A 21,281-nucleotide genomic window follows, 5' to 3' on the forward strand; every position below is an offset into this window, starting at 1 on the left:
CTTTGTCTAACGTGGAGCAATCCAAGTGTCAAGTGGAAACTTCATTCATAGAGTGAAGAAACTTTGTGTATTAAACAGAACTGGATAATTGAAAAACGGTATAGCGTTCCTTAAATCGACAGGTGTAATTTTGATGTTTTCTTTTACAAGTACTTTTTACCAAAAAACCTAATTGAAATATATAGGGCGATTGGGAAAGTGTATATGAGGGGTGAGCGGGGGTCGGAAATAGTTTAAAAAAAAGAATAGGGGATGTGGGGCTTGGGGGGGTGGTACCCCCCAAAAATAAAACAATTTCGATGAGTTTTTCTGTAAAAAATACTTCGAAATTATACCCGTCAATGAAATGACACAGAACCTGAAAAACATGTGTATCTGCTTTTGAACCTGGATTATTGAAAAGCACTTAACTGAATTGAAGTTTGAGTGGAAAGATCCTGCTCTTACCCTGGGGAAGGGGAACCGACCCTGGTCATAAGGATAGTGCTATATAAACCCTTCGGTGTGTGAATTGAACTATTATTATGTTGAATTGAACAGCCGTCCACATGCCTGTCTGATCTTGTTGTGTGTATAGGGATGAAGGACAGATGCCTTTTGATGTTGGAATGTTTTTCCTCCAATATCAAAAGTCTTAGTTTCATAGATAGGGAAATCGTCATTAGGTTAGGGAAGGTGAGGTATTTATCCAACCCAAATAAGTTAATAAAATGGCTTCTTGCGAAAAACCTCTATCCAGATGTCCGTTTCGAATTTCTGACCCCTCACAGTACCCTCTTAAAACCAGATGTATTTATTCTCACAAAAACTCCTTCTAGCAGGGAAACGAAAGCAAGTGCATTATTCCCTCCTTTTCATCCCTTTAGCTTTGCTTTATCTCAGTAAATGTATCTATCATTATGAGAGAAAGCTATGAGCCTGGCCTGGGCGTAGAGGAGACACTGTGGGTTGGAGGCGTGGAACTAGACCTAGACATGTTTCCTTGTCGCTGTCACCACCTAGATTTCTCTTCCAACCTCATCCATTGCCTTTGCCCTCTCCTAATACTTCATATGCATTCCTGGCCCTTCCATTCTTTCTCTTCACTGTGACAAGGTTCCCAGACAGCTTGGATAGTGGTTTAGGGGACTGGGTGCTACCCAGAGCTAGTGGATGTTGGACCCGGGGCAGAATGTGGTGCAGCGGGGATCAGTTGGCAGGCTGGGGTGAAGGAGCTCCTCCCTTTCGCCTAGAAAGCCTAGTAGGCACCCGGACAAGAAATAGGGATGTTGGCATATGGCAATCCATGGTATTCGGACAGCCTGCACTGTAATGCTATATGTGAATGGTCCAGCCGTATATTGGTACACACCTGACCAATACATAGCACAGTGTGTGGGAGAGCCATAAGTCCTCGCATATGTGAAGAATATACATTCACGTCAATTAAGTATTCACAAATGAAAACAAAGTGCACCTTCCAACCACAACTGACTAGCCTTCGTGGCAAACCAGTATCCTAAGGTTGGAAGTCTTTGTGTTGGGGAATAGATTTGTAGTGTTGCCCAGTCCCGGTTATGCCATACCTGTGCATCTGAACAGCCCTACTGGCTACAGACCTTCAGAACCACTGTCTGAAATGAACTTGTAAACATTTCAGGCATGTCACAAGAGCAGATGCATTCAACAGGATATTTACAAGGATTCATTACCTCTGCAATTATACACAAACACACCAGAATAAGTTCAAGTTAGGGTAGGGGTGCTAGATGTCAGACTCAGGGCCTATATCAGTAGACAACCCACCTCTTACAAGCTGCAAAAACCATGCACTAGTGCATCTATATATTCAGCAGAGCATCAATCTGCACTTCAAAGAGACCTAGTCTGCAGGGCCACAGGTGTTTCAGGCACAGTCACTGTGCAACTCCCAAAGAACCACAGTGGCCCCTCCAGCAGGTACTTCATTAATTTGAGGTTCAAGTGAAAGATCACAGACTATCACTGATCCTGCAAAAGCCATGGCTAAGGATCGATTGGGCAGCTTTTACAGAAGGCCACAAGCAGGTCTGCAAAGGTACAATGTAGGTTCTTGGCCAACAAAACTACCTCAAGTTCATGAACATCCTTGATCTGCAACACACTGAACAACATCTTCCAAGAATGCACGCATGACCAAATATACAACATGAATATACCCGTGCAGAATTCCTGGACCCACAGTTTCCATGAAAGTAACGACAATCGATCATTGCAAAACTCTCCCACGGTAACCGAACCACTATGTCCGAGGTCAACTTGGCTATCATGCCATAGATCCCTTTTGCCTCCAACTGCAAACAGGTACATTGTTCTGCCTGCCACTCACAATGTGACTCCTAACTGCAGGTGTGCACTTCACAAAGTAGGCTTAGTCCTGATGAGAATCTGTTGCTTTTAATGATGTATAAAATCCAGTGTATGGAAACACTTGAATAAGGAAGCAACATATTCTAGCAAATAGCTTCACTCCCATTAACAATCCCACGATTCCCAATTTCTTTCAACTCACCCATGAGAGGTGCTGGCACAAATTTCCTGAAGATGGTCTGCATGGCTGGTGCGTTCATGCCATACCGGTTCATAATGTAAACAGGAGAAGTCTGTGGCAAATGAGAGAAAGACTTTATGAAAACCTAAGACATGACTTGGGACAGTTGCAAGAAAATGTGAAAGGCAGTTCCTAAATATTGGCACTCATGTAGCAGAGGGTGTCCCCTTCCAAAGAGCACTCTGAAGCCATCGAAATACAAAAGGAAAGTATTGTTACTGTAGTTCCAGGGATGTGGTTTAGCGGTCGCCAGGCAGAACATTTGCTACTCCTGGCTCCTCGTTTGGGAGCCCTCACATGACCATTGACGATCCCAGGGTGTGCAAAGGTCAGAAGGCAAACAGGGCCTCATTTATTGAGTAAATTCCCTCTCAATCATGCCTTACAACCCTCAATCCAAATGCAGAGATGTTGGACAACATTGCAGGCTTGCACACTTTTAAGTAATAAGTCACACACTTCACAGGTGTCCTATTAGTGCTGGCCAGGCCTCCTTTACAGATCGAACATGAGCTGCAGAGTTCTTGCTATCCTATTTGTGTCCCCTTACTGCAGATTAGAAATAAGTGAGGAACATTTCACGGTTAACTTTTTGTTTTGTTCATTGCATCAGAGATCGGTTAAAGTTCCCTGTTGAGTCAGTCCATTTATGATGAAAGTAGTTAGCAGTAAAAAAACTCTCAACACACGTTAGACATGGGATGAACTGTAAAAGTATGCATTCTACAATGATCTATACCGTCACAGATGGCACAAGAATAACTCCAACTCGCAGAGCTGGCTCAAGGGCTTTTATTGATCTCTTCTTGGGACCTAGGTCCGTCCCTCTCTCTCGTCTTGTTAAGAATCTCTTTCCTAGCCCAGGAGTCCATAACCCCAGGTTAGTATATACAGATAGTTGACCTCCACTCTCCAATTCTGTTTTAGGCTAGAGATTAGGAACTTAAAGCAGATTGCCTTCTCTAGCTAAACTCCCCCAGAGACGTCTGACCGTTCCCTTCTTATATCCAGTTAGTGTTCTACTGGGATTTGGGAGATATGCCTTACAGACACCCTCTTGGATTCAGTCCCTGGTCTAACAGGCCCACTCTCTCCTCTCCCTTTCCTGCTCTTTACTCTTTCCCTCCCCTTCTCCTCACTGCTCCCTCCAGTCTCCTGTCCCTCCAATGTCTTCCACTCCTTCTAGGCCTTGCCTCCAGTGACCTTACTACTCACTCTACTCCACGACTACTTACTGCTCCACTCTAGTACCCCGTCCTTCTACTATACAACTCCTTCCTCCACTCCACTTCTCCCCCCTACCGCTCTATTCCCTCCTCCCACTCCAATGCTTGCTTTGCACTGATCTCTCCCTCCTCCCATTTTACTACTCCGACACTCTCCTTTCACTCAACATCATACACTTCACAGTCACACCCTACACTAGTTATCCTAAACGCACTTGCCACACTAACAAGCACACCTAGACTGCAGTACCACTAACACGCACTATCCAATAATTCCCCTTCTCCAGCAAACGTCTCCACAATCTGCTTCGCCTTCCTTTCTCCTACTGGTGTCTTGGTCCCTCCCGTCCACCTCCTCTGAGCTCACCCAAGCAACTGTGAGGTTGCAGAAGTAAGGCTCAGACACAACGGTGCCATGTTTTTGGGCAGACACGTTTATTATATGAAAAAGGGTTGGAAAACTGCTTCTCTGTCCTTAAAACTAAGAGAGGTTTCCTGCCTCTGAGGAAAATAAGGAAATGGTCAGAATGTCCAGAATTCTAAAGTCTGTCACTGTGGTGTCTCAAAAGCCCTAGCTCTGTCCCTGACACTAATGGCTTAAACCAGCTGTGCAAGGATGATCTCTTCCTAAAGTAAAGTGTTCTTTGTAGATCCAACCAACATAAAAGTTCCCAGTCTCTCGGGTAATCAAAAGTGCTAAAAATAAATACATTTTCAAAACTGTAGGACTCCAAGGTTAGGGTCGTAATAATTTCCCCTAGATTCATTCTTGTAGCGTTTCTCCTTCTGGGGCCTCTCAGGCCTGTATTCTCTTATACAGTGGTCAGTAGGTAGTTCACATGAATATGTTCTTTGTATTTCTGTTTATCCCACCAACTTGGCACACTCCTTTGCCAAGCGTAGGATTTGTTTCACTATTTACTCTTCTTTTTGTATTTCTTTATTGAGTTTTTTTCCTTACAACAGTTAAACATCCCTTCCCCAACATGATCTTCCCCTGACTGCCCTCTCCCTTCCCTTTAGCCAATCCACCCCTTCTCCCCCACCCCCGGTGCCAGTTCCTCCCAGGTTTGTTTCTCTCAGTCCCCATTGTCGCTGTTCACCTCGTAGGCTAGACACCACCACACTCCGAATTTTGATTTCTCGTCCCCCTCCCTTCTCTCTGTTGTGGTTTGGTCCTGAGCCAGGTCACAGAGGCTTTAAGTCCTGAGTGGATGCCAATTCATTCAGTAATTGTCCCCAATCCATTGCCAGCACATTCTCCCCCCACGGGTCTCTGTGTTTATTCAGGTAATCCACCTCTGCCAGACCCCTTCTCCTAACATCTTGAAGCCATTGCCTCATTAACGGCCCCGTATTTCACTATATATTCTTTACTTATATTGGGTGCGGGTCCCAGAATTGCAGCATTCAGGATGGCTTGGTTTACTCCCCAGCCAAGCAATTGTCCTCTCATGGACTGTCCCTCTTTGGGTGAGAGTCCCAAATTCTTAATACTCTCATTGGCTTAGTTTCTGTTTAAAATATGGATGAGGGTCCCAGACTCGCAATATTTCGATTGGCTTTTGTTTCTGTTTCTCATGTGGGTGCGGTTCCCAGACTCACCCTTCGTTCCCAGGGTCCCAGACCCTCTTGTTCCAGCTTTTTTTTTAAAAAAAGTATTTGCATTTGGTTCAAATACATAAACACAATTTCATGTAGAACCTTTACAAAATCTAAAATATAAAAATCAACATTTGGGGGGGCGCTGTTGCGCACGCTGGAAATGGCCGCCTGATCTAAGAGCTCCCGCTCCACTGAGAAATCCTGAGCTAGTTTATCCGTTCAGCGCTGCCTGTTTCGGCTCAGACGGGCTGGGGTGATAGCCCGGCCGCCCGTGGGTGACCAGACGAAATCCTGAGGCCCGGGGTCCGAGGTCGCCGGAGTTACGGCACAGTTCAGATTGACCGGCGCGCGGAGTGACAGGTATCCGGAGGCGAGCTCCAGAGCAGACTACTACAGAGCCGCAGCGCGGCCAGAACGGCTGTGCCCAAAAGGGGAGGAGCTTTGTCCCGGCTCTGCCCTGACACTCTTCTGGCGACACGATACGGCTTCTGGGCTGCGGCGGTGTGGACGACTCTCCGGCCCGTATCTGCTCCAGGCCCGGCCCGGCCTCGGTGGTGGTTCCGCGGAGGCTCAGCCCCATAGAACTCCTTACAAATCCCACAGGACTGTGCAGGACTGGGCACCCGAAGTGAACCGCAGTAGCAATACCCACACGGACGACCGGTAAGGAGACGGGGCTGGGCGGAGAAGGGGGCTCCGTGGGTTGCCGCGGGGTTGGCCTGGCGGCGACTAAATCGGACCCGCAACCACCCTTGTTGAGGTGGTGTGCTCAAGTCTCAGAGCGGACGGACGACCAAACCCCTACCGATAGCTGGAATACGGCGTGCTGCGCCACCTGGAACGCTGTTACTCATGGGGGAACCACAGAGGCCGGCTAAGGGCACCAAGACTCCGGGGAAGCAGAGGAAGGGCCCCATGGACGCCTACACGGGGGGTCAGGGACAGGCCGCATCGGCCGACGCCCGCTCGGCTGACGCCGAGATCCCCGCAGCTGAATCTAGTGAGAATTTGGACAACCTAACAGCTATAGTTCAAAACGGGTTTCGCTCGATAAACTCTAAGCTGGATGACATAGTCTCTACCATCGGCTCCTTAAAGGCTAGAATGGAGAAGGAAAGCCAATGGAGAAGGAAAGCCTACGCATAACGGAAACTGAAACCCGTATCAGCACTAATGAAGACGTCATCGCACACCACAGCCGCAATATCACCCAAATTAAGGAAAATATGACGAAGCTACAGAGCAAGTGCGAGGACCTAGAATCGCGCTCTAGGCGCAATAATATTCGTGTGGTGGGCGTGGCGGAATCTTTTGGGAAGGCCCAAATGGAGACACAGCTTGAGACACTGCTTAAAACCCTGTTTGGGCCGGAGGCCTTCTCTGAACAATTTTTGGTGGAACGAGCACATCGTACCCTAGCCCCTGCACCTAAACCAGGTGTGCCACCACGCACCATAATCGCTCGGCTTCTAAATTATAGAGACAGAGACACAATCCTAAGAAAAGCAAGAGAGACGGGAACCCTCTACTATGAGGAAAGTCGCATACATTTCTATCCTGATTTCTCCTCCGGAGTACAAGCAAGCAGAAGGTCCTATGAGCCAGTCAAGAAGCTCCTAAGAGAGCGCCAGATCCCATACGCTTTAATGTTCCCGGCAAAAATGAGGCTTCAACATGCGGGAAGGGCCCATTTCTTCGAGTCCCCAGCAGAGGCCATGCATTATATTGAAACTTCCATACCCCTTCCTCCCAGAGGGGGCAGACCAGCACAAAATAACAGGCCCAGACCCGTGGAATGAGAAACACTTGTACGCCGGCTCCGCGCGGGCCTGGGGCCCATATGAATAACTGATTGAGGTACACCAGGCACTTTGGTTGGTGGAGCTGTTGGACCTGATCGGCGGCCATGTGAAGCAACATAGCCACCCGCGGAATGTTCCATAAGTTGTATGGGCTACATCGTCAAGTTGGGGGTGATGATGAGGGGGGACGGGTGGGACAGGGTGGAGGGGAAGTTATGTTCAGTTGTTGGATGGACTCAAGGGGACATTTTGTTGGAAGTTTTGGCTGCCTTCCGGAGCTACCTCTGAAAGAAGGATGGAGAATGTCGGCCTGTTGTTGGAAAAGTAAAATTTTGGTCGCGGCTGGGCTGGCACTGTTTACATGGCACGTACAATATGCACCTGTGAGATTTGGAAATGGCTAATGTGACATCTCGGGTCCCCGGGGACGGGCTGCGGGTCAAGCTATTAACGTGGAATGTGAGGGGATTGAATAATCCAGTTAAGGTTAGGAAGATATCCAACTACGTCTACAGGCACAATCCACAAATACTGATGCTGCAGGAAACCCATGCAGTGGGGACAGGTAATTCTCACATCCTGCCCGGGTGGGGTCCCCAGAGGTACCACACGGACTACTCTACCCAGTCCAGAGGGGTTCTCACCCTCATTCACTCAAGCCTTGGGTTCCGGGTTGGTGGGCACAAGGTCGATCCCCAGGGGAGATTTGTCATGGTCTGGGGGGAGGTGGCTAACCAACAGCTTCTCCTGGTTAATACATATGGCCCCAACATTGATGATCCGGCCTTCTATCTGGGTATATATATCAGATGGTTACAGCACTGGATGTTTCGGGTGTCCTGTGGGGGGGGGGGACTTCAACCTAACCATTGATCCGGTTCTTGATAGATCCTCTATGGTGATAAGACCCCCAAGCAGGACAGCATTGAACCTCAGACATGTCATTGCACAGCTCTCACTGGTTGATGCGTGGAGGGAGGTTCACCCGGGCAGCAGAAGATATACGTTTTATTCCTCGGTGCATGATTCCGAGTCCAGGATTGATTACTGGTTAGTGTCCACGCCCTCTGTTGAGCGATGTGAAATCCTACCCCGTACCCTCTCCGATCACTCCCCAGTATTGCTGGAACTACTATTCCGGAACACCCCGAGTCCCTTTAGGAGGTGGAGAATGACTGGTGGAATGTTAAGTGACCCCGGGGTGGTGGAGTCACTTCATGTTGAAATTTCGGAGTTTCTGTCCAATAATATCGGATCGGTCGATAGACTCTCGATGGTATGGGAGTCATTCAAGGTCTGGATGAGGGGTCTGCTGATGTCTAGAACTACGGGTATGTTGAGGGCTGTGAGGACCGAACTATCGGCAGTGGAAGGAAAGTTAGATGCACTTGAGGTAGCATATTCAAACACGCAAGACAAGAAAGTGCTAGCCGACATACACACTAATCTCCAGGAATTTGACAAGCTTGCTTTAAGGGAGGTCCGATATGTTGCGGCCCCGATTCGGGCACGCAGGTACGGGGAAGGCAACAAGGCTGGCAGGGCGCTCTCCAACCTAATCAGACACGATAAACAACCCACACAGATCACGAGCATACGCACGCAACAGGGGAGGGTTCTCCTTGGGGATACAGACATTAATGGGGAATTTATGGAATTTTACAAGAGGCTATACTCTAACCAAGATAAGAAAACGTCCGCAGAAATCAGGATCTATCTTGAGGCCCTCTCCCTCCCTAGGCTCCCGGACGAAGTACGACTGGCCATGGACCAGCCGGTAACGATGGAAGAAATTGGGGAAGCAATCAAGGATCTATCTACAGGCAGGGCACCGGGGTCAGATGGGTTGGGCGCCGAATTTTACAAGGAGTTCCGCGAGGAACTCGTGCCGATACTACTACAGGTGTGGGAGGAAGCGCTCGAAGCCGGCAGATTGCCCTCAACTATGAGAGAGGCCATAATAGTGGTACTCCACAAACCCAGGCGACCACCACAGGATGTTTCGTCCTACAGGCCCTTATCACTTATAAACACAGACGCAAAAATCTTTGCAAAGGTCCTGGCGAATCGCCTTCTGCCGGCAGTCCCGACCCTAGTCCACCCCGATCAAAATGGGTTTGTCCCGACTCGATCTACAGCCCTAAACCTCAGACGACTCTTTGGTATCATGGCGCAGATCGACCCCGCGAGGAGCGCGGTGGCCATATTCCTTGACGCTGAAAAAGCGTTTGACTCGGTGTCCTGGGTCTATCTCCTTTCGGTGCTTGAGGCGTTTGGGGTGGGTCCCACCTTTATACGATACGTAAAACTCCTATATACGGAACCTGGAGCCCGGGTCCTGACCAATAGGACCATCTCCGAGATGTTTCTCCTGGGAAGGGGGACCAGACAAGGATGCCCTTTCTCGCCTCTACTATTTGCGCTGACCATTGAACCTATGGCGGCCGCGGTCCGTCTTAGACACTCAGACAAAGGGATCACTATGAAGGGCTCCACCCAACTGATTTCGCTTTACGCGGATGACACACTATTATATGTCAGGGAACCTGCGGTTAATATAGCACCCCTCATGACTGAGATCCAGGGGTTTGCAGACTATTCCGGGTATACCATAAATATGTCGAAATCAGAAATATTTCCCCTAACTCCTGCCACCCAGTGCCCTACGGACACAGTGGGACTCAGGTGGTCCGCGGACCGCATTAGATACCTGGGAATACTGGTCTCCAGGGACAAGCTCACACTCTACGCAGATAACCACGAGGAATCCCTACAGGCAATAGGCTCCAAGCTTCAGATCTGGGGGCGGCTCCCAATTTCATTAGCCGGCCGTGTTGCCATTCTTAAAATGGTGGTCCTCCCCAAACTTTTATACCTATTTGTTAATATTCCTATATGGCCGGGCAGGGCCTTTTTCGCCAGGCTTAGATCCATGGTGGTAACATTTCTCTGGAACGGTAAGACTGCCAGGATTAGCTGGGAGAGGATGGTGGAGCCCTATGCCTCTGGAGGGTTGGCGGCCCCCGATTTCGAACTTTATTATTACGTCTCCCAAGCTCAATTTGCGAAATATTGGTATAATGACGAGAACGATACACCCCACGCATGGATAGAGGGACACACCACACATCCCACGAATATCCAGTCAGTCATTTTCGATCCAAAGTATAAAGACACATGTGCATACAATCCGGTTAGCTGCACAGTCAGGGCATGGATGGCGATATTTAAGAGGCTAGGCGTGGAGGTCCCTTACAACCCAGAGGTGCCGCTTTGGGACTTCCCGGGCATACCCCCCACGCATGATACTAACATACAGGAATCCTGGGACCCTAATAGGGAAATGAAACTGGGTGACATGTTTGTGAATGGGGCTTTTGCGGACCGGGGTCTCTTGTTGAGGGCGCTGGGGGGTGGACCCCTGAAAACATTGCAATACTACCGTACGAGATCTGCATTCCAAAAGAGGTGGCCGCTCTTCCCGGATGAGCCCCCTCCCCATCCATGTGTGCAATTGATAACATCTAAAAATGGCCTGGGGATTGCCAGGTTGTACACTGCTGTGCAAGCTCAAACCCCCACATTGAATCAGATAAAGGAACAGTGGGAGGCAGATCTACAGGGGTCCATTGAAGAAAAGAAATGGGCCAACTATTGTACGTTATCCAAGAAGGTTTCGCTTAATGCTGGTCTAAGGGTGATTCAATTTAAAATCCTGAACAGGCTACACTATACGCCGGCCAGAATCGCAAGGTTTGCACCGGATGCCTCTGACGCCTGTCCTAAATGTAATGCTCCCCAGGCTGGATCCTTTCACATGTATTGGGACTGCCCGGCACTGAGGGGTTTCTGGAGGGAGGTGGCTGAGCTCCTGGAGGAATTCACTGATGTTCCCCCCGATTTGACTCCTCAGAAATACTTGTTTGGGGACATTGGCAAGCAACCAGAGAAAATTAGAAGATTATTTAACATTGCATGCGCTATTGCCAAAAAATGTATTTTACAGAAATGGAAAAGTTCGCTCCCGCCCACCCTAAACCAGTTCCTTCGAGAACTGACACATGTCAACGAGTCAGAAGAACAATTTGTTTTAACCCGCCCCTCGGCATGCAGACCCAAGGACATTTGGGGCCCGTTCAGATCCTACCTATGTAACACGATTGCTGATCCTGACTTGTCTTCGTAATACTGTTATGTGTAATGTAACGGATATTCTACCCTTGATGTAACTGTTAAACAATTGTGCTGTGATGTGGCGGCCTATACGTGACCATTAATAAAAAAGAGTTAAAAAAAAAAAAAAAAAAATCAACATTTAAAATTCATTATATTCCATTCATTTTGAGTCATTCACAAAATGTCTTACTAAATACAAAATGTAAAGTCTAAAATTTAACCCTTTATATATTTCACTAATAATGTAGAATTACTCAGCTGCGAGATAATTCTAATTCCTTTTCAATTAGCTTACAAAAACTAACCAGCTCATAGATTAAGGGTTTATGCACTCCTTGCATCATTCTACACCATAAAAATTCCAGGCAGTCCTCATATTCAATGTTCACACATTTCATCAATCTAGCAGTCCTAATGTTCTTAAAATGAGGACAGTAAAGAATGAGGTGCTTCATTGTTTCATAAGGTTCATTACATTTGTCAAAGCGACATCCTACACAATTTTTTATTTCATTCAATTTCCAATTCTTTCTCTTGTGTGGTAGAGATTCAATCTGAATCGAATGTATGCCTTTCTAGTATGATTACAAGGAAATAGCGTGATATGTTCATATCATGGAATGCGTTGCTTGACATATATACCATATTCTTTATATAGTCCATAGGTCATAATCCTATCAATCGTTAAGCACCAATCCATTTCAAAAAGGTTTTTGTATATCATCCACTGTAATATTCGCATTGCCTAAAATTTGTTGCATTTTCGATTGATAGTTGATGAAAGATTTTGTGCTTCGGGTCCCCAAAATATTGTTCATATCCATATAAAGTGAATTACTAGGTGGATAATATATCTTTACATAGTTGGACAACAGCCTCCATTTCCATCGAGTAGAAAGTGATACCAGCCCCAATTCATGTCGAATAACAGTGTTTGGGACTGACATAGGTAAGAACATTGCGGATTTCAGTAGAGAGCCCTGTAAGCTATCAAGCATAAAGGTCATGTCACATAAACAGACATCAAGTGTATAAAGAATGACACTTTCAATTTTCAGTGTCATAAATTCTATTAGAGGAGTTAATGAAAATGTGCAGTACCGGGTATAAATCTTTTTAATTTGTGACAGAAGTGCTCTACCTTTAATAATTGCAGACCACGAATTAATAGAATTTTGGGCTGATAAATAATACCCTAAATAAATTGCATTATTTACGCAGGATATTTGTGTGTTCATAATTTGCCATTTGAAATTACCTTTTTTTGATTTGATTCCAAATTTCATAATGGCAGTTTTTGCCAGGTTGGGCGTCAAATTATGTGCTTTTGCAAAGACTTCAAAAAGTGATAATTTTGTTTGCAGCCCTGCCTGAGTAGGGTCAAACAAAATAATATTGTCTGCAAAAGCAATCCATTTTAAATGAATACTCCCCACTTTAACCGAAAACAAGTTCCCATTTTCCCAATTCTCACCCAAATCGGACAAATATAGGTCAATGAGGGTAGCCGCTAGGTTACAACCCTGTTTCAGACCTATTGCTGTAGAAATTGGAGCAGTAGTGCCACCTTCCGATGTTATTCTTATTCTATACAATGTATTCGTGTGCAGCTTTATGATCCAATACAGCAAAACAGTTGGAATTCCAAACTTCATAATTTTCATCCATAATAATTTGCGAAGGGTCCTATAGACCCTTGTCCATGCTCAATCAGGACAGTAAAATACTCACTGCAGTATTAGCCAATAGGCTAAAGAGGGTCATTGGTAAGTTGATACACCCAGATCAGACGGGCTATGTCCCTGGTAGGAATATCACAGACAACCACAGGAGGCTGCACCATGTCATTGATTACACCGGGGAGGACACGGGTGAGTTGGCTATCGTGTCGCTAGACGCGGTCAAAGCCTTTGACTCGGTGCGGTGGCATGGTTGAAAGCGACCCTGAAAGGTTATGAAATGGGCCCGGGATACATCAGGTGGGTCCAGATGTTATATAGCACCCCGGTAGCGAGAGTTAAAACGGGATCCACAATTTCAGACAAATGGCAACTCAGCAGAGGGACCAGACAGGGATGCCCCTGGTCACCCATGTTATACATACTGGCACTAGAGCCGCTGGCAATATGCCTGCGACAACAATACAGGGAGGTGGGGATTCGTACGATAAGTGGCATGCACCTGATATCGCTGTATGCAGATGACATGCTCCTCTATTTGCGCTAACCGGAGGAAAACCTGCAATATGTACTGGAGGTGATGGATCGTTATGCCACCCTCTCTGGCATATCGGTGAACCCCGGGAAGTCTAGTTTGTTCCCCTTGGGAAGGTATAAGAGTGTCCCGTTGGAGAGGCTGCCTATCCTGCAAATACCCTGGCAACCTGAGACATTAGGTATCTCAGAGTAAACATTTATCAAAGGACGGAAACAGAGCACAAACAGAATACAGAGAAAGCGATCGAGGGAGTTAAGAATAGTATGGTGTTCTGCTCTAGATTACCCCCATCTATGATGGGGAGAGCAGCTTTGCTCAAAATGGTGGTTTTGCCCAGACTCTTACATTTTTTTGTAAATGTACCGTATTTGATTCCCAGAAGTTTTTTCAAGAGACTTCATGGCATGTGCAGGAGCTTCATAAAGGGCAACTCCAGGAACAGAGTAGCCCTGTGGAAACTACAGAACTCGTGTGACAGGGGGGGCATAAACTTGCCGAACTTTGAGCTTTATTATCATTATCTGGCAAAGCAGCTGTTGTTTGTGGCCAGGTGGTTGTCGTCAGAGGACTCGGCAGAAGCTAGACTTTTGCAGGGCGACTTGGCTCCATACTTTCTGAGAGAGACGGTGTGGCTACAAAAGAGTAAACTGGTGGGAAGAGGGAGACTATTGGAGCTGGGTTGGGAGGTCTGGCGCAGGACGTGGAAAACGGTGGGTGATCCGGATCTGCTCTCCCAGCAGGTTCCGCTGGTGGCGCTGTGTGGAAATGACTCCCAATTGCTTGAGGTACTCTGTAGATACTGGGAATGGATGGGCTTGGCCACCCTCGAGGATATATGGCAGGAGGGGGAGGTATTGGAATTCCAGAGTTCGCAGGAGGAGACAGGGGTGCATAGAGGCCAATATATAACTTACACCAGACTCACGAAACGGGTGAGGGAGAGGTGGCCTGAGACGGTGTTGGCGAAAGAACCCGATGCCGCCCTGGAAACGATGTACGATGTTTCAGAGGGCGGGCATGAAATATCCAGGGTATACGAGCTCCTGAGAGCAAAGGCTGGGAAGGAACTGCTTCAACTGAGCCAGAACTGGGAGGAGGAGGTAGGAGGACCCATGACAGAGGGGCAATGGGAGAGAGCTCAAAGGTACCATAAAAAGGTGTCCCGAAATGCGAGACTCCAACAGATCCAGTTGTATGTCACCCATAGGGCTTATCTGACCCCCGGGAAAATAGCCAGGTTTGGAGGCACGGCCACACAGAAATGCCCCAGGTGTGGGAAGGTGGAGGCAGGGTTGCTACACATGTTCTGGGCCTGTCTCGAGGTGCACAGATTCTGGGACGAAATAAAGACTAAGATGGCCGGTGGGGGAGTGGTGCTGGATGTGGGGTCGGCTTGGGCATGCATGCTCGGGATTTTTCCCAGGTCACGCAATCTAAAGCACATAAACAAGATGAAGGACCTGGCTTACATCCTGGCCAAGCGTAAGATCGCAATGGGCTGGAAGGCGGCCCACAGACCCAGGGTGGAGACATGGTGGGCAGACCTCCTGAGATGGGCGGAAGCAGAATCAGTAGTATGGTTTGAAGCCGTTACCAGGGGGGCTTAGGAGGAAGTGGGCCCCTGATAGCTTGGCGACAATTAGTGACCTCTATGGTAAACCCCCACCAGGTTAACCATGAAATAGAAGACTCAGATGAGTCTGCAAGCCCTGTGATTCCCGAAAACGCTCCCGTAGATGACACGGATGAGCCGGCTCAAGTTTATGGGGTGGGTGGGGGGAGGACGGAGAATAACACTGTATAATGTGACGGTTTGATATTGATTATGTACGTCCTGAAAAGCTGTATTGTTTGTTGGTTTTGTTTGTTTAAAATAATAAAAACAAATTAAAAAAAAATAATAATAATAATTTGCGAACAACATTATCAAAGGCTGAGCTCATATCAATCATCGCAATATAGACAGGGTTAGAGTTCTTTTCTTTTACTCCAGCAATAACATGTGCCATAATAACTGCATTTAAGGTGGTACTCATATTCTTCCTAAAACCAGTTTGATATTTTGAGTATAGACCCTTGCCCTTGATCACTTTCTCAAGATCTTGTAAAAGAAGGATCGCAAAAATGTTAGCCTCAGTATCAATTGATGAGATTGGTCGATAATTCTCTGGTAGAGATGGATCGCCCTTTTTGAATATAGGGACTATATTTGCAGTTAACCATGATAGTGGAACATCCCCAGAATTAATAATAATTTCAAATTTGGTCTTTATAATGATAGCCCACATCACAGGAGCAGCCTTATAAAGACACGAGGGAAGCCCATCTGGCCCAGCAGCTTTCGAATAAGTCAACCTAGAAATATCCCAAATAAAATCATCTGAGATTCCACTCCAGCCTTGGAATAGTATAATACTCCAAAGAAATACTTGGGACATGTTGAAATTCACAAGGCAGTTGGTATTTAGTCATTATGTATGTTTGCCATACCTGATCCGGAATACAATTTGGTGTAAGCAGTGTAACACATTTATTATCAGCTTTCAAAGTGCGCCAAATTATACGTGTATCATTAGACGTGATAGCGTGAATTAGTGCACAGTTCTCCTCATTGTATCTTGAGATACGAGAAAATCTTGTTTTGTTTGTACGCTGACAGAATTTGGTTCCGCCTTGCCTTAGTGACTTCGCTGCCCAAGTTGCTTCTCTTTAGATGTCTCAATACCCTGTTTTTATCGCTTTTCAGTAATTTGCATGTGTGATTATATGGGTGATTGTGTTTCATATTACTTTGTTTTTTACAGAACCTCTCAAGCGCTATGTTAACTATTTCTGAATACTGCATTCCAGATATTTTTTCCAAGTTTCTCCCTTCTTGACGGATCCTCTCCATTTCTAGGGATTTGTGTTTAACAACTTGATGACACATCCCTTGATTCCACCTAATGGAGTGCTGAAAGCGATTCATTTCCACCACTGCCAAAGTTATATTTGGTCTAAGCATTTGACATTTCAGATTTAAGACTGTAGAAATTTGTGTATGATCACCCATCTCTATCTGGCCAATTTCTAATGGGGCCATGTGCATGAGAAGATTATGGGAAACATAAATAAAATCTATCGTTGAATTCTTCATACCTCGTTCCCACGTTACATTAGATTTGATGTCATTTGTAACTATCAAATCTAAATCCCAATCAGTTAGAAGTTCCCTAAACTTAACTCCCCTACTGCGTGATAAAGCTGAGGACTTATGTATGTGACTCTCAGTCATGTTTCTACAGTCGCAATTAAAGTCCCCACCTACAATAATTTCACATGCCTGATAATTACAAGATATGTATACTAAACACATATCCAGTTCATCCAGCATTTCATCGATTGTTGTGTAAGCAGGATTCCAATATAAGGAGATTATCATTAGTGAGGAGTATATAATTGATGGTATAGAGAGATGAATCCCCAATAGGCTTGCAGATTCCCAAACCAACTTCGATTGAGCCTTCAAAGATATGTTGACTGCAACCGCTAAGCTCCCAGATGGACGCCCTTGAGAGGATCTCTTTCCAGGTAAGGAGAAGGTTGAGTAGCCAGGAATCAGAAGTGGTTCAGTTTTCATGGATTCTGGTACTATTATTATCGTAGGTCGATCATTAAAAGTTAATGCTGAATACCATTTCATTAAATTCACGTATCCACAAGAATTCCATGAAACAATTTTTATACCTATCTTATTAGATGGCTATGAGACAGGGAAAGATGTTTTAGGGCACAGAATAGCTGAGAGCATTGGTTCCAACCAAGGCAAGCCCTTTGTATTGGCTACTGATTTCAATAACTCCAACATTTCACCTTCCGGACCTAATTCAGATTGCATATGAACTTCTTCAAGAGGCTTTTCAGCACCCTTGCTTAGGGGTTCTAAAAATTCTCTAGCATCCACCACCGAATTAAAAGTAAACAGCGCCAATCTTAGACTTTTTATTTCCTCACGGCTAAACCAAATGAATTTAATTACGGCCTCAGAGCTGAGATAACAGACAGCCCTAAAATGATTTACTCTTGCCAAGGAGACCCTTATGATATCAGGTTTTACCATTTTCAATTTAGGTATTCTTGAGAGCAAGGAAAATATAAATGATCGATTGATGCGATTATCCGCCAAATCGTTTACATCACACTCAAATCCAATAATGTACTGTCTTTCATGTTCAACTTGTGAGGACTTAGTTAAATTTATATTTGTCAATGTATCTTTAAGAGAAACTGCTTTCGAAGGAGCACTAACAACAGTATGAGGCGATTGGGTTGGCGGGATTCTGCTAGTACTGCTTACCTTTTGATTACCCTCAAATGAGAATTTACTCATATTATCAGATAATTCATCATTACTGTGCATATGACCGCTGTTAATCTTAATTTCAGGTAATGACCTGATTAATGCAGGGCCATGAATTGATATACGATTAGGGATATACGGAATATCCATAAAATCAGCATTATTGATTTTATTAATTGTGGGGTTCCCAATTGTAACCTTAATAGGTACCCCAGCCACTTCAGTTTTTTACCCCTATCATTTACCACAACAAGAGACTGGTCTTTATTCAGTACACTTATGCCGGTCACCAATATTTCTGACCGTGCGATCTTCATTTTGTTACCCGTACTGTTTCCCACATCCAAAGACTTGTCGTTGCTCAGGATGCCTTCATTGATTACAGATGTTCCTAAATCCACACCGTTCATGCATACCTCACTATAAGACTTCCTTGTGGGTATGTTAAAAGGGGGACTACCACAAGAATCAAAATTTGTCTTGTCCCTTTTTGTCGTACAACATCTCCCTACAGTCGGGAAGTGACTGCTTAAGGTAGATTTTGCGATAGCTTTAGTTGTCGATTCGGTCACAATCAGATCACTTTCTTTTTCATGCATTACATGGACCTGTGGGGTCGGCATACCTATGTTCTTCACTAATTTCATATTACTAGGTTTCAGTGCATCTTGATTTTCTTTAGACAACTGTTCTAAGTCAATATGCTCCTCATCTGTTATTTCTATGATTGAGGTTGATTTAGAATCATTTACCACTGATTCCTTCTTATGTAGTAAGGCTTCTTTCCTTCGCTTAGCATATCTCTTAACAGCACGCAAATGCATCCTTTTAGCCCAACGGGACATAAAGGTGGTATTTCCTCAATAATCGAATTGTCCTTCTCCACCTTTTTTTGATGTTCAATTTCTTCCACCAAAACGGATGGACTATCAGGCATAGCTAATGGAGGAACCATTGTCATTAAGTGCGAAGCAATTGTGATATTCAATGCCTCAATTGAGGTTTTGATCTCTTTCAAATCATTATCACAATTGCACTTCACAGACACCAATGGTGCTCTGGTTGACTGTATAATCAAGTCCTCCTCATGGCAACCAGGTTGCACATATTGCGTGCTTTTATTCGTGCTCAGAGCTCGAGCCTCTTTTGTTCCTTGCCCACTTATTTCATGATGCATGGACCTCAGGGTATCAACAGCAGTTATAAATCCCTCAATTTTGTCAATTTTAGAGCATAAGTAATGCAAGATCACCTTTATTTCCTTTAATTCCAAGTGAGTTAATTCATGGCCCTTATCAAGAAGATCCAATATTTTGGTAATAACCGGAAGAGGACTAGGGGGTTGATGTTCAATTTCGCATGCATCAAGCGTACCCCCCATGAGATCATCATGCAACAGCCTACTTTGATCTTCAGTTTGATCAGGAGAGTACGATAGAGCATGCGAAAGTACTTCAGAAATTCCATTACCTGTTACCTCCTTATGAGCCTTAGTAGTGCCGTCCCTACTACTTATTTTCAAGTTGGTCATCTTAGATGGTCTATATACAAGTGGGGTCATCATACTAATAGACTGATTGACCTGCTCATCTAATGCAGCCATCTTCCTCACAGTAATTTTAAACTGATCTTCATTGGGAATATATAGCGCTGATGGAATCATACATTCACTCAAATTCTCCTTTATACACTCTCTTTCCTCTTCTGTTGGAAGAGCATTCAAACCAGCAGGAGAGACAGCGTGGACCTGAGCTAAATGGGTAGCATATGTGGCAATATTTATACAACTCGAAGGTTCCGTTTTAGTTAAAACTTCTGGAGTATCCGAAGTTGATAATTCATTGTATGAGGTACACACTTTACACACAAGAGAGTCAATGTTAGATGCTTTAATGGGTTTCATTATTGCCTCAGTGCAACGCCCACTCCGTAGGCCACTGGCCATGGTGATATAGCTACAGTGAAGCTAATAAGATGGTTACAAAATATTCAATATTCCGAGTCTAGCAATCAACTTCTGAATGCAATAACTGCCCGATTCGAAAACCAACTTGTTACACACTACCGGCGTAATGAAGTGCTTATCAAACAGCACTGTTAGGTTAAACAACCGAAGGGGATCAAAGAGGGAATCCTCCGCAGTCTCCCATCCGGTGATCGCACCACCAGTGCCTAACAGCCGCACAACAGCCAGTGGGCTTGACTCCAAAGGGCTTAACGCTGCAAGGGTGGCATGGGCCTCAATAAGTGCACGAAGAAATATCACGTGATCAGTCACGTGATGCACCAGAGTCCCGCCTCCTCCAGGAAGCAGGAAACGACCCAGCAAGAGCACACAGCTCGCAGTGCTGGGAGCAGGCACGTTAGTTCAGGTACACAGTTTGCATTACCTTCAAGTCCTTCACTTGGCAACAACAAACGCCGCTCGGGCGGCACGGGCCTCAATAAGTGCACAAAGAAATATCACGTGATCAGTCACGTGATGCACCAGAGCCCCGCCTCCTCCAGGAAGCAGGAAACGACCCAGCAAGAGCACACAGCTCGCAGTGCTGGGAGCAGGCACGTTAGTTCAGGTAAACAGTTTGCAGCAACTTCAAGTCCTTCACTTGACAACTTGTTCCAGCTTTCGCCTTCAACTCTTTGCTCCCCCGGCTCTCCAGCACCTCTCAGGTAACCCGCATACCTGTTTGCTACTTCCTGGCAGGTACTGGTGTTTCCTGAGCAGCTGCTGTGTCTCTGTGGATGTCTGCTTCTCCCCAGCGTTGCGTCCTCTCTCATGGACGCTTCGCCAGGGCTCTGGATGCCCGGAAGATATTCTCGGCAGCAACCCATGCAGTCCTTGCTTCCTAGATCACCTTCAGGTTCTCCTCCTCTGCTCACCGCTTTCCTCCTGCTGGCTCTCGTCTGCTTGCCTGTTGCATGGCTCACTGGCTTCCTCCTTGGAAGACAGGTCCTTCTTCACATGTCAGCTGTGGTGTATTTAAACTCCTTTGTTGGAAAATGGAATTACTTTGTGCTCTAGCTTCACAACGAATGTGATTAGCCCACTCTGCTTCTCTAAAGTGATCCTTGGACTCCTAGTCATCTTTCTTCTCAGTACATAAAATAAAGTCAGATGGAGCATACTTTGCATTCTATAATGTTTCAGTCTTGCGAAATAGATAAAGTTTCCCCATACTTGAAATAAAGGTATATGTAGCATACCTTGATGTTTTAAACCTGTCAAGTATATTAGGTTGGCTAACTTGGCAATAGCAGACATTGGCCCTATCAAAAGAAGGGGAAGGAGGATTTGTCATTGGGGAAGGGTTCAGGTGTACTAACGCGGGGGAATACAGCGTTCTCTG

At 45.7% G+C, this 21,281-nt stretch overlaps 1 protein-coding gene across 1 annotated transcript in view; it reads right to left on the reverse strand.

The window, feature by feature from the left end:
* SFXN4 (sideroflexin 4) overlaps positions 1-21,281 on the reverse strand; it is a 225,772-nt gene that overhangs the window by 54,098 nt on the left and 150,393 nt on the right. The window contains exon 10 of the mRNA XM_069611928.1: positions 2,531-2,621. Within this exon, the coding sequence (XP_069468029.1) occupies positions 2,531-2,621 (91 nt within the window). The remainder of the gene's footprint in view (positions 1-2,530; positions 2,622-21,281) is intronic.

This window comes from Ambystoma mexicanum, chromosome 8 (assembly GCF_040938575.1).
Source record: "Ambystoma mexicanum isolate Mex_15411 chromosome 8, UKY_AmexF1_1, whole genome shotgun sequence".
Taxonomy (NCBI): domain Eukaryota; kingdom Metazoa; phylum Chordata; class Amphibia; order Caudata; family Ambystomatidae; genus Ambystoma; species Ambystoma mexicanum.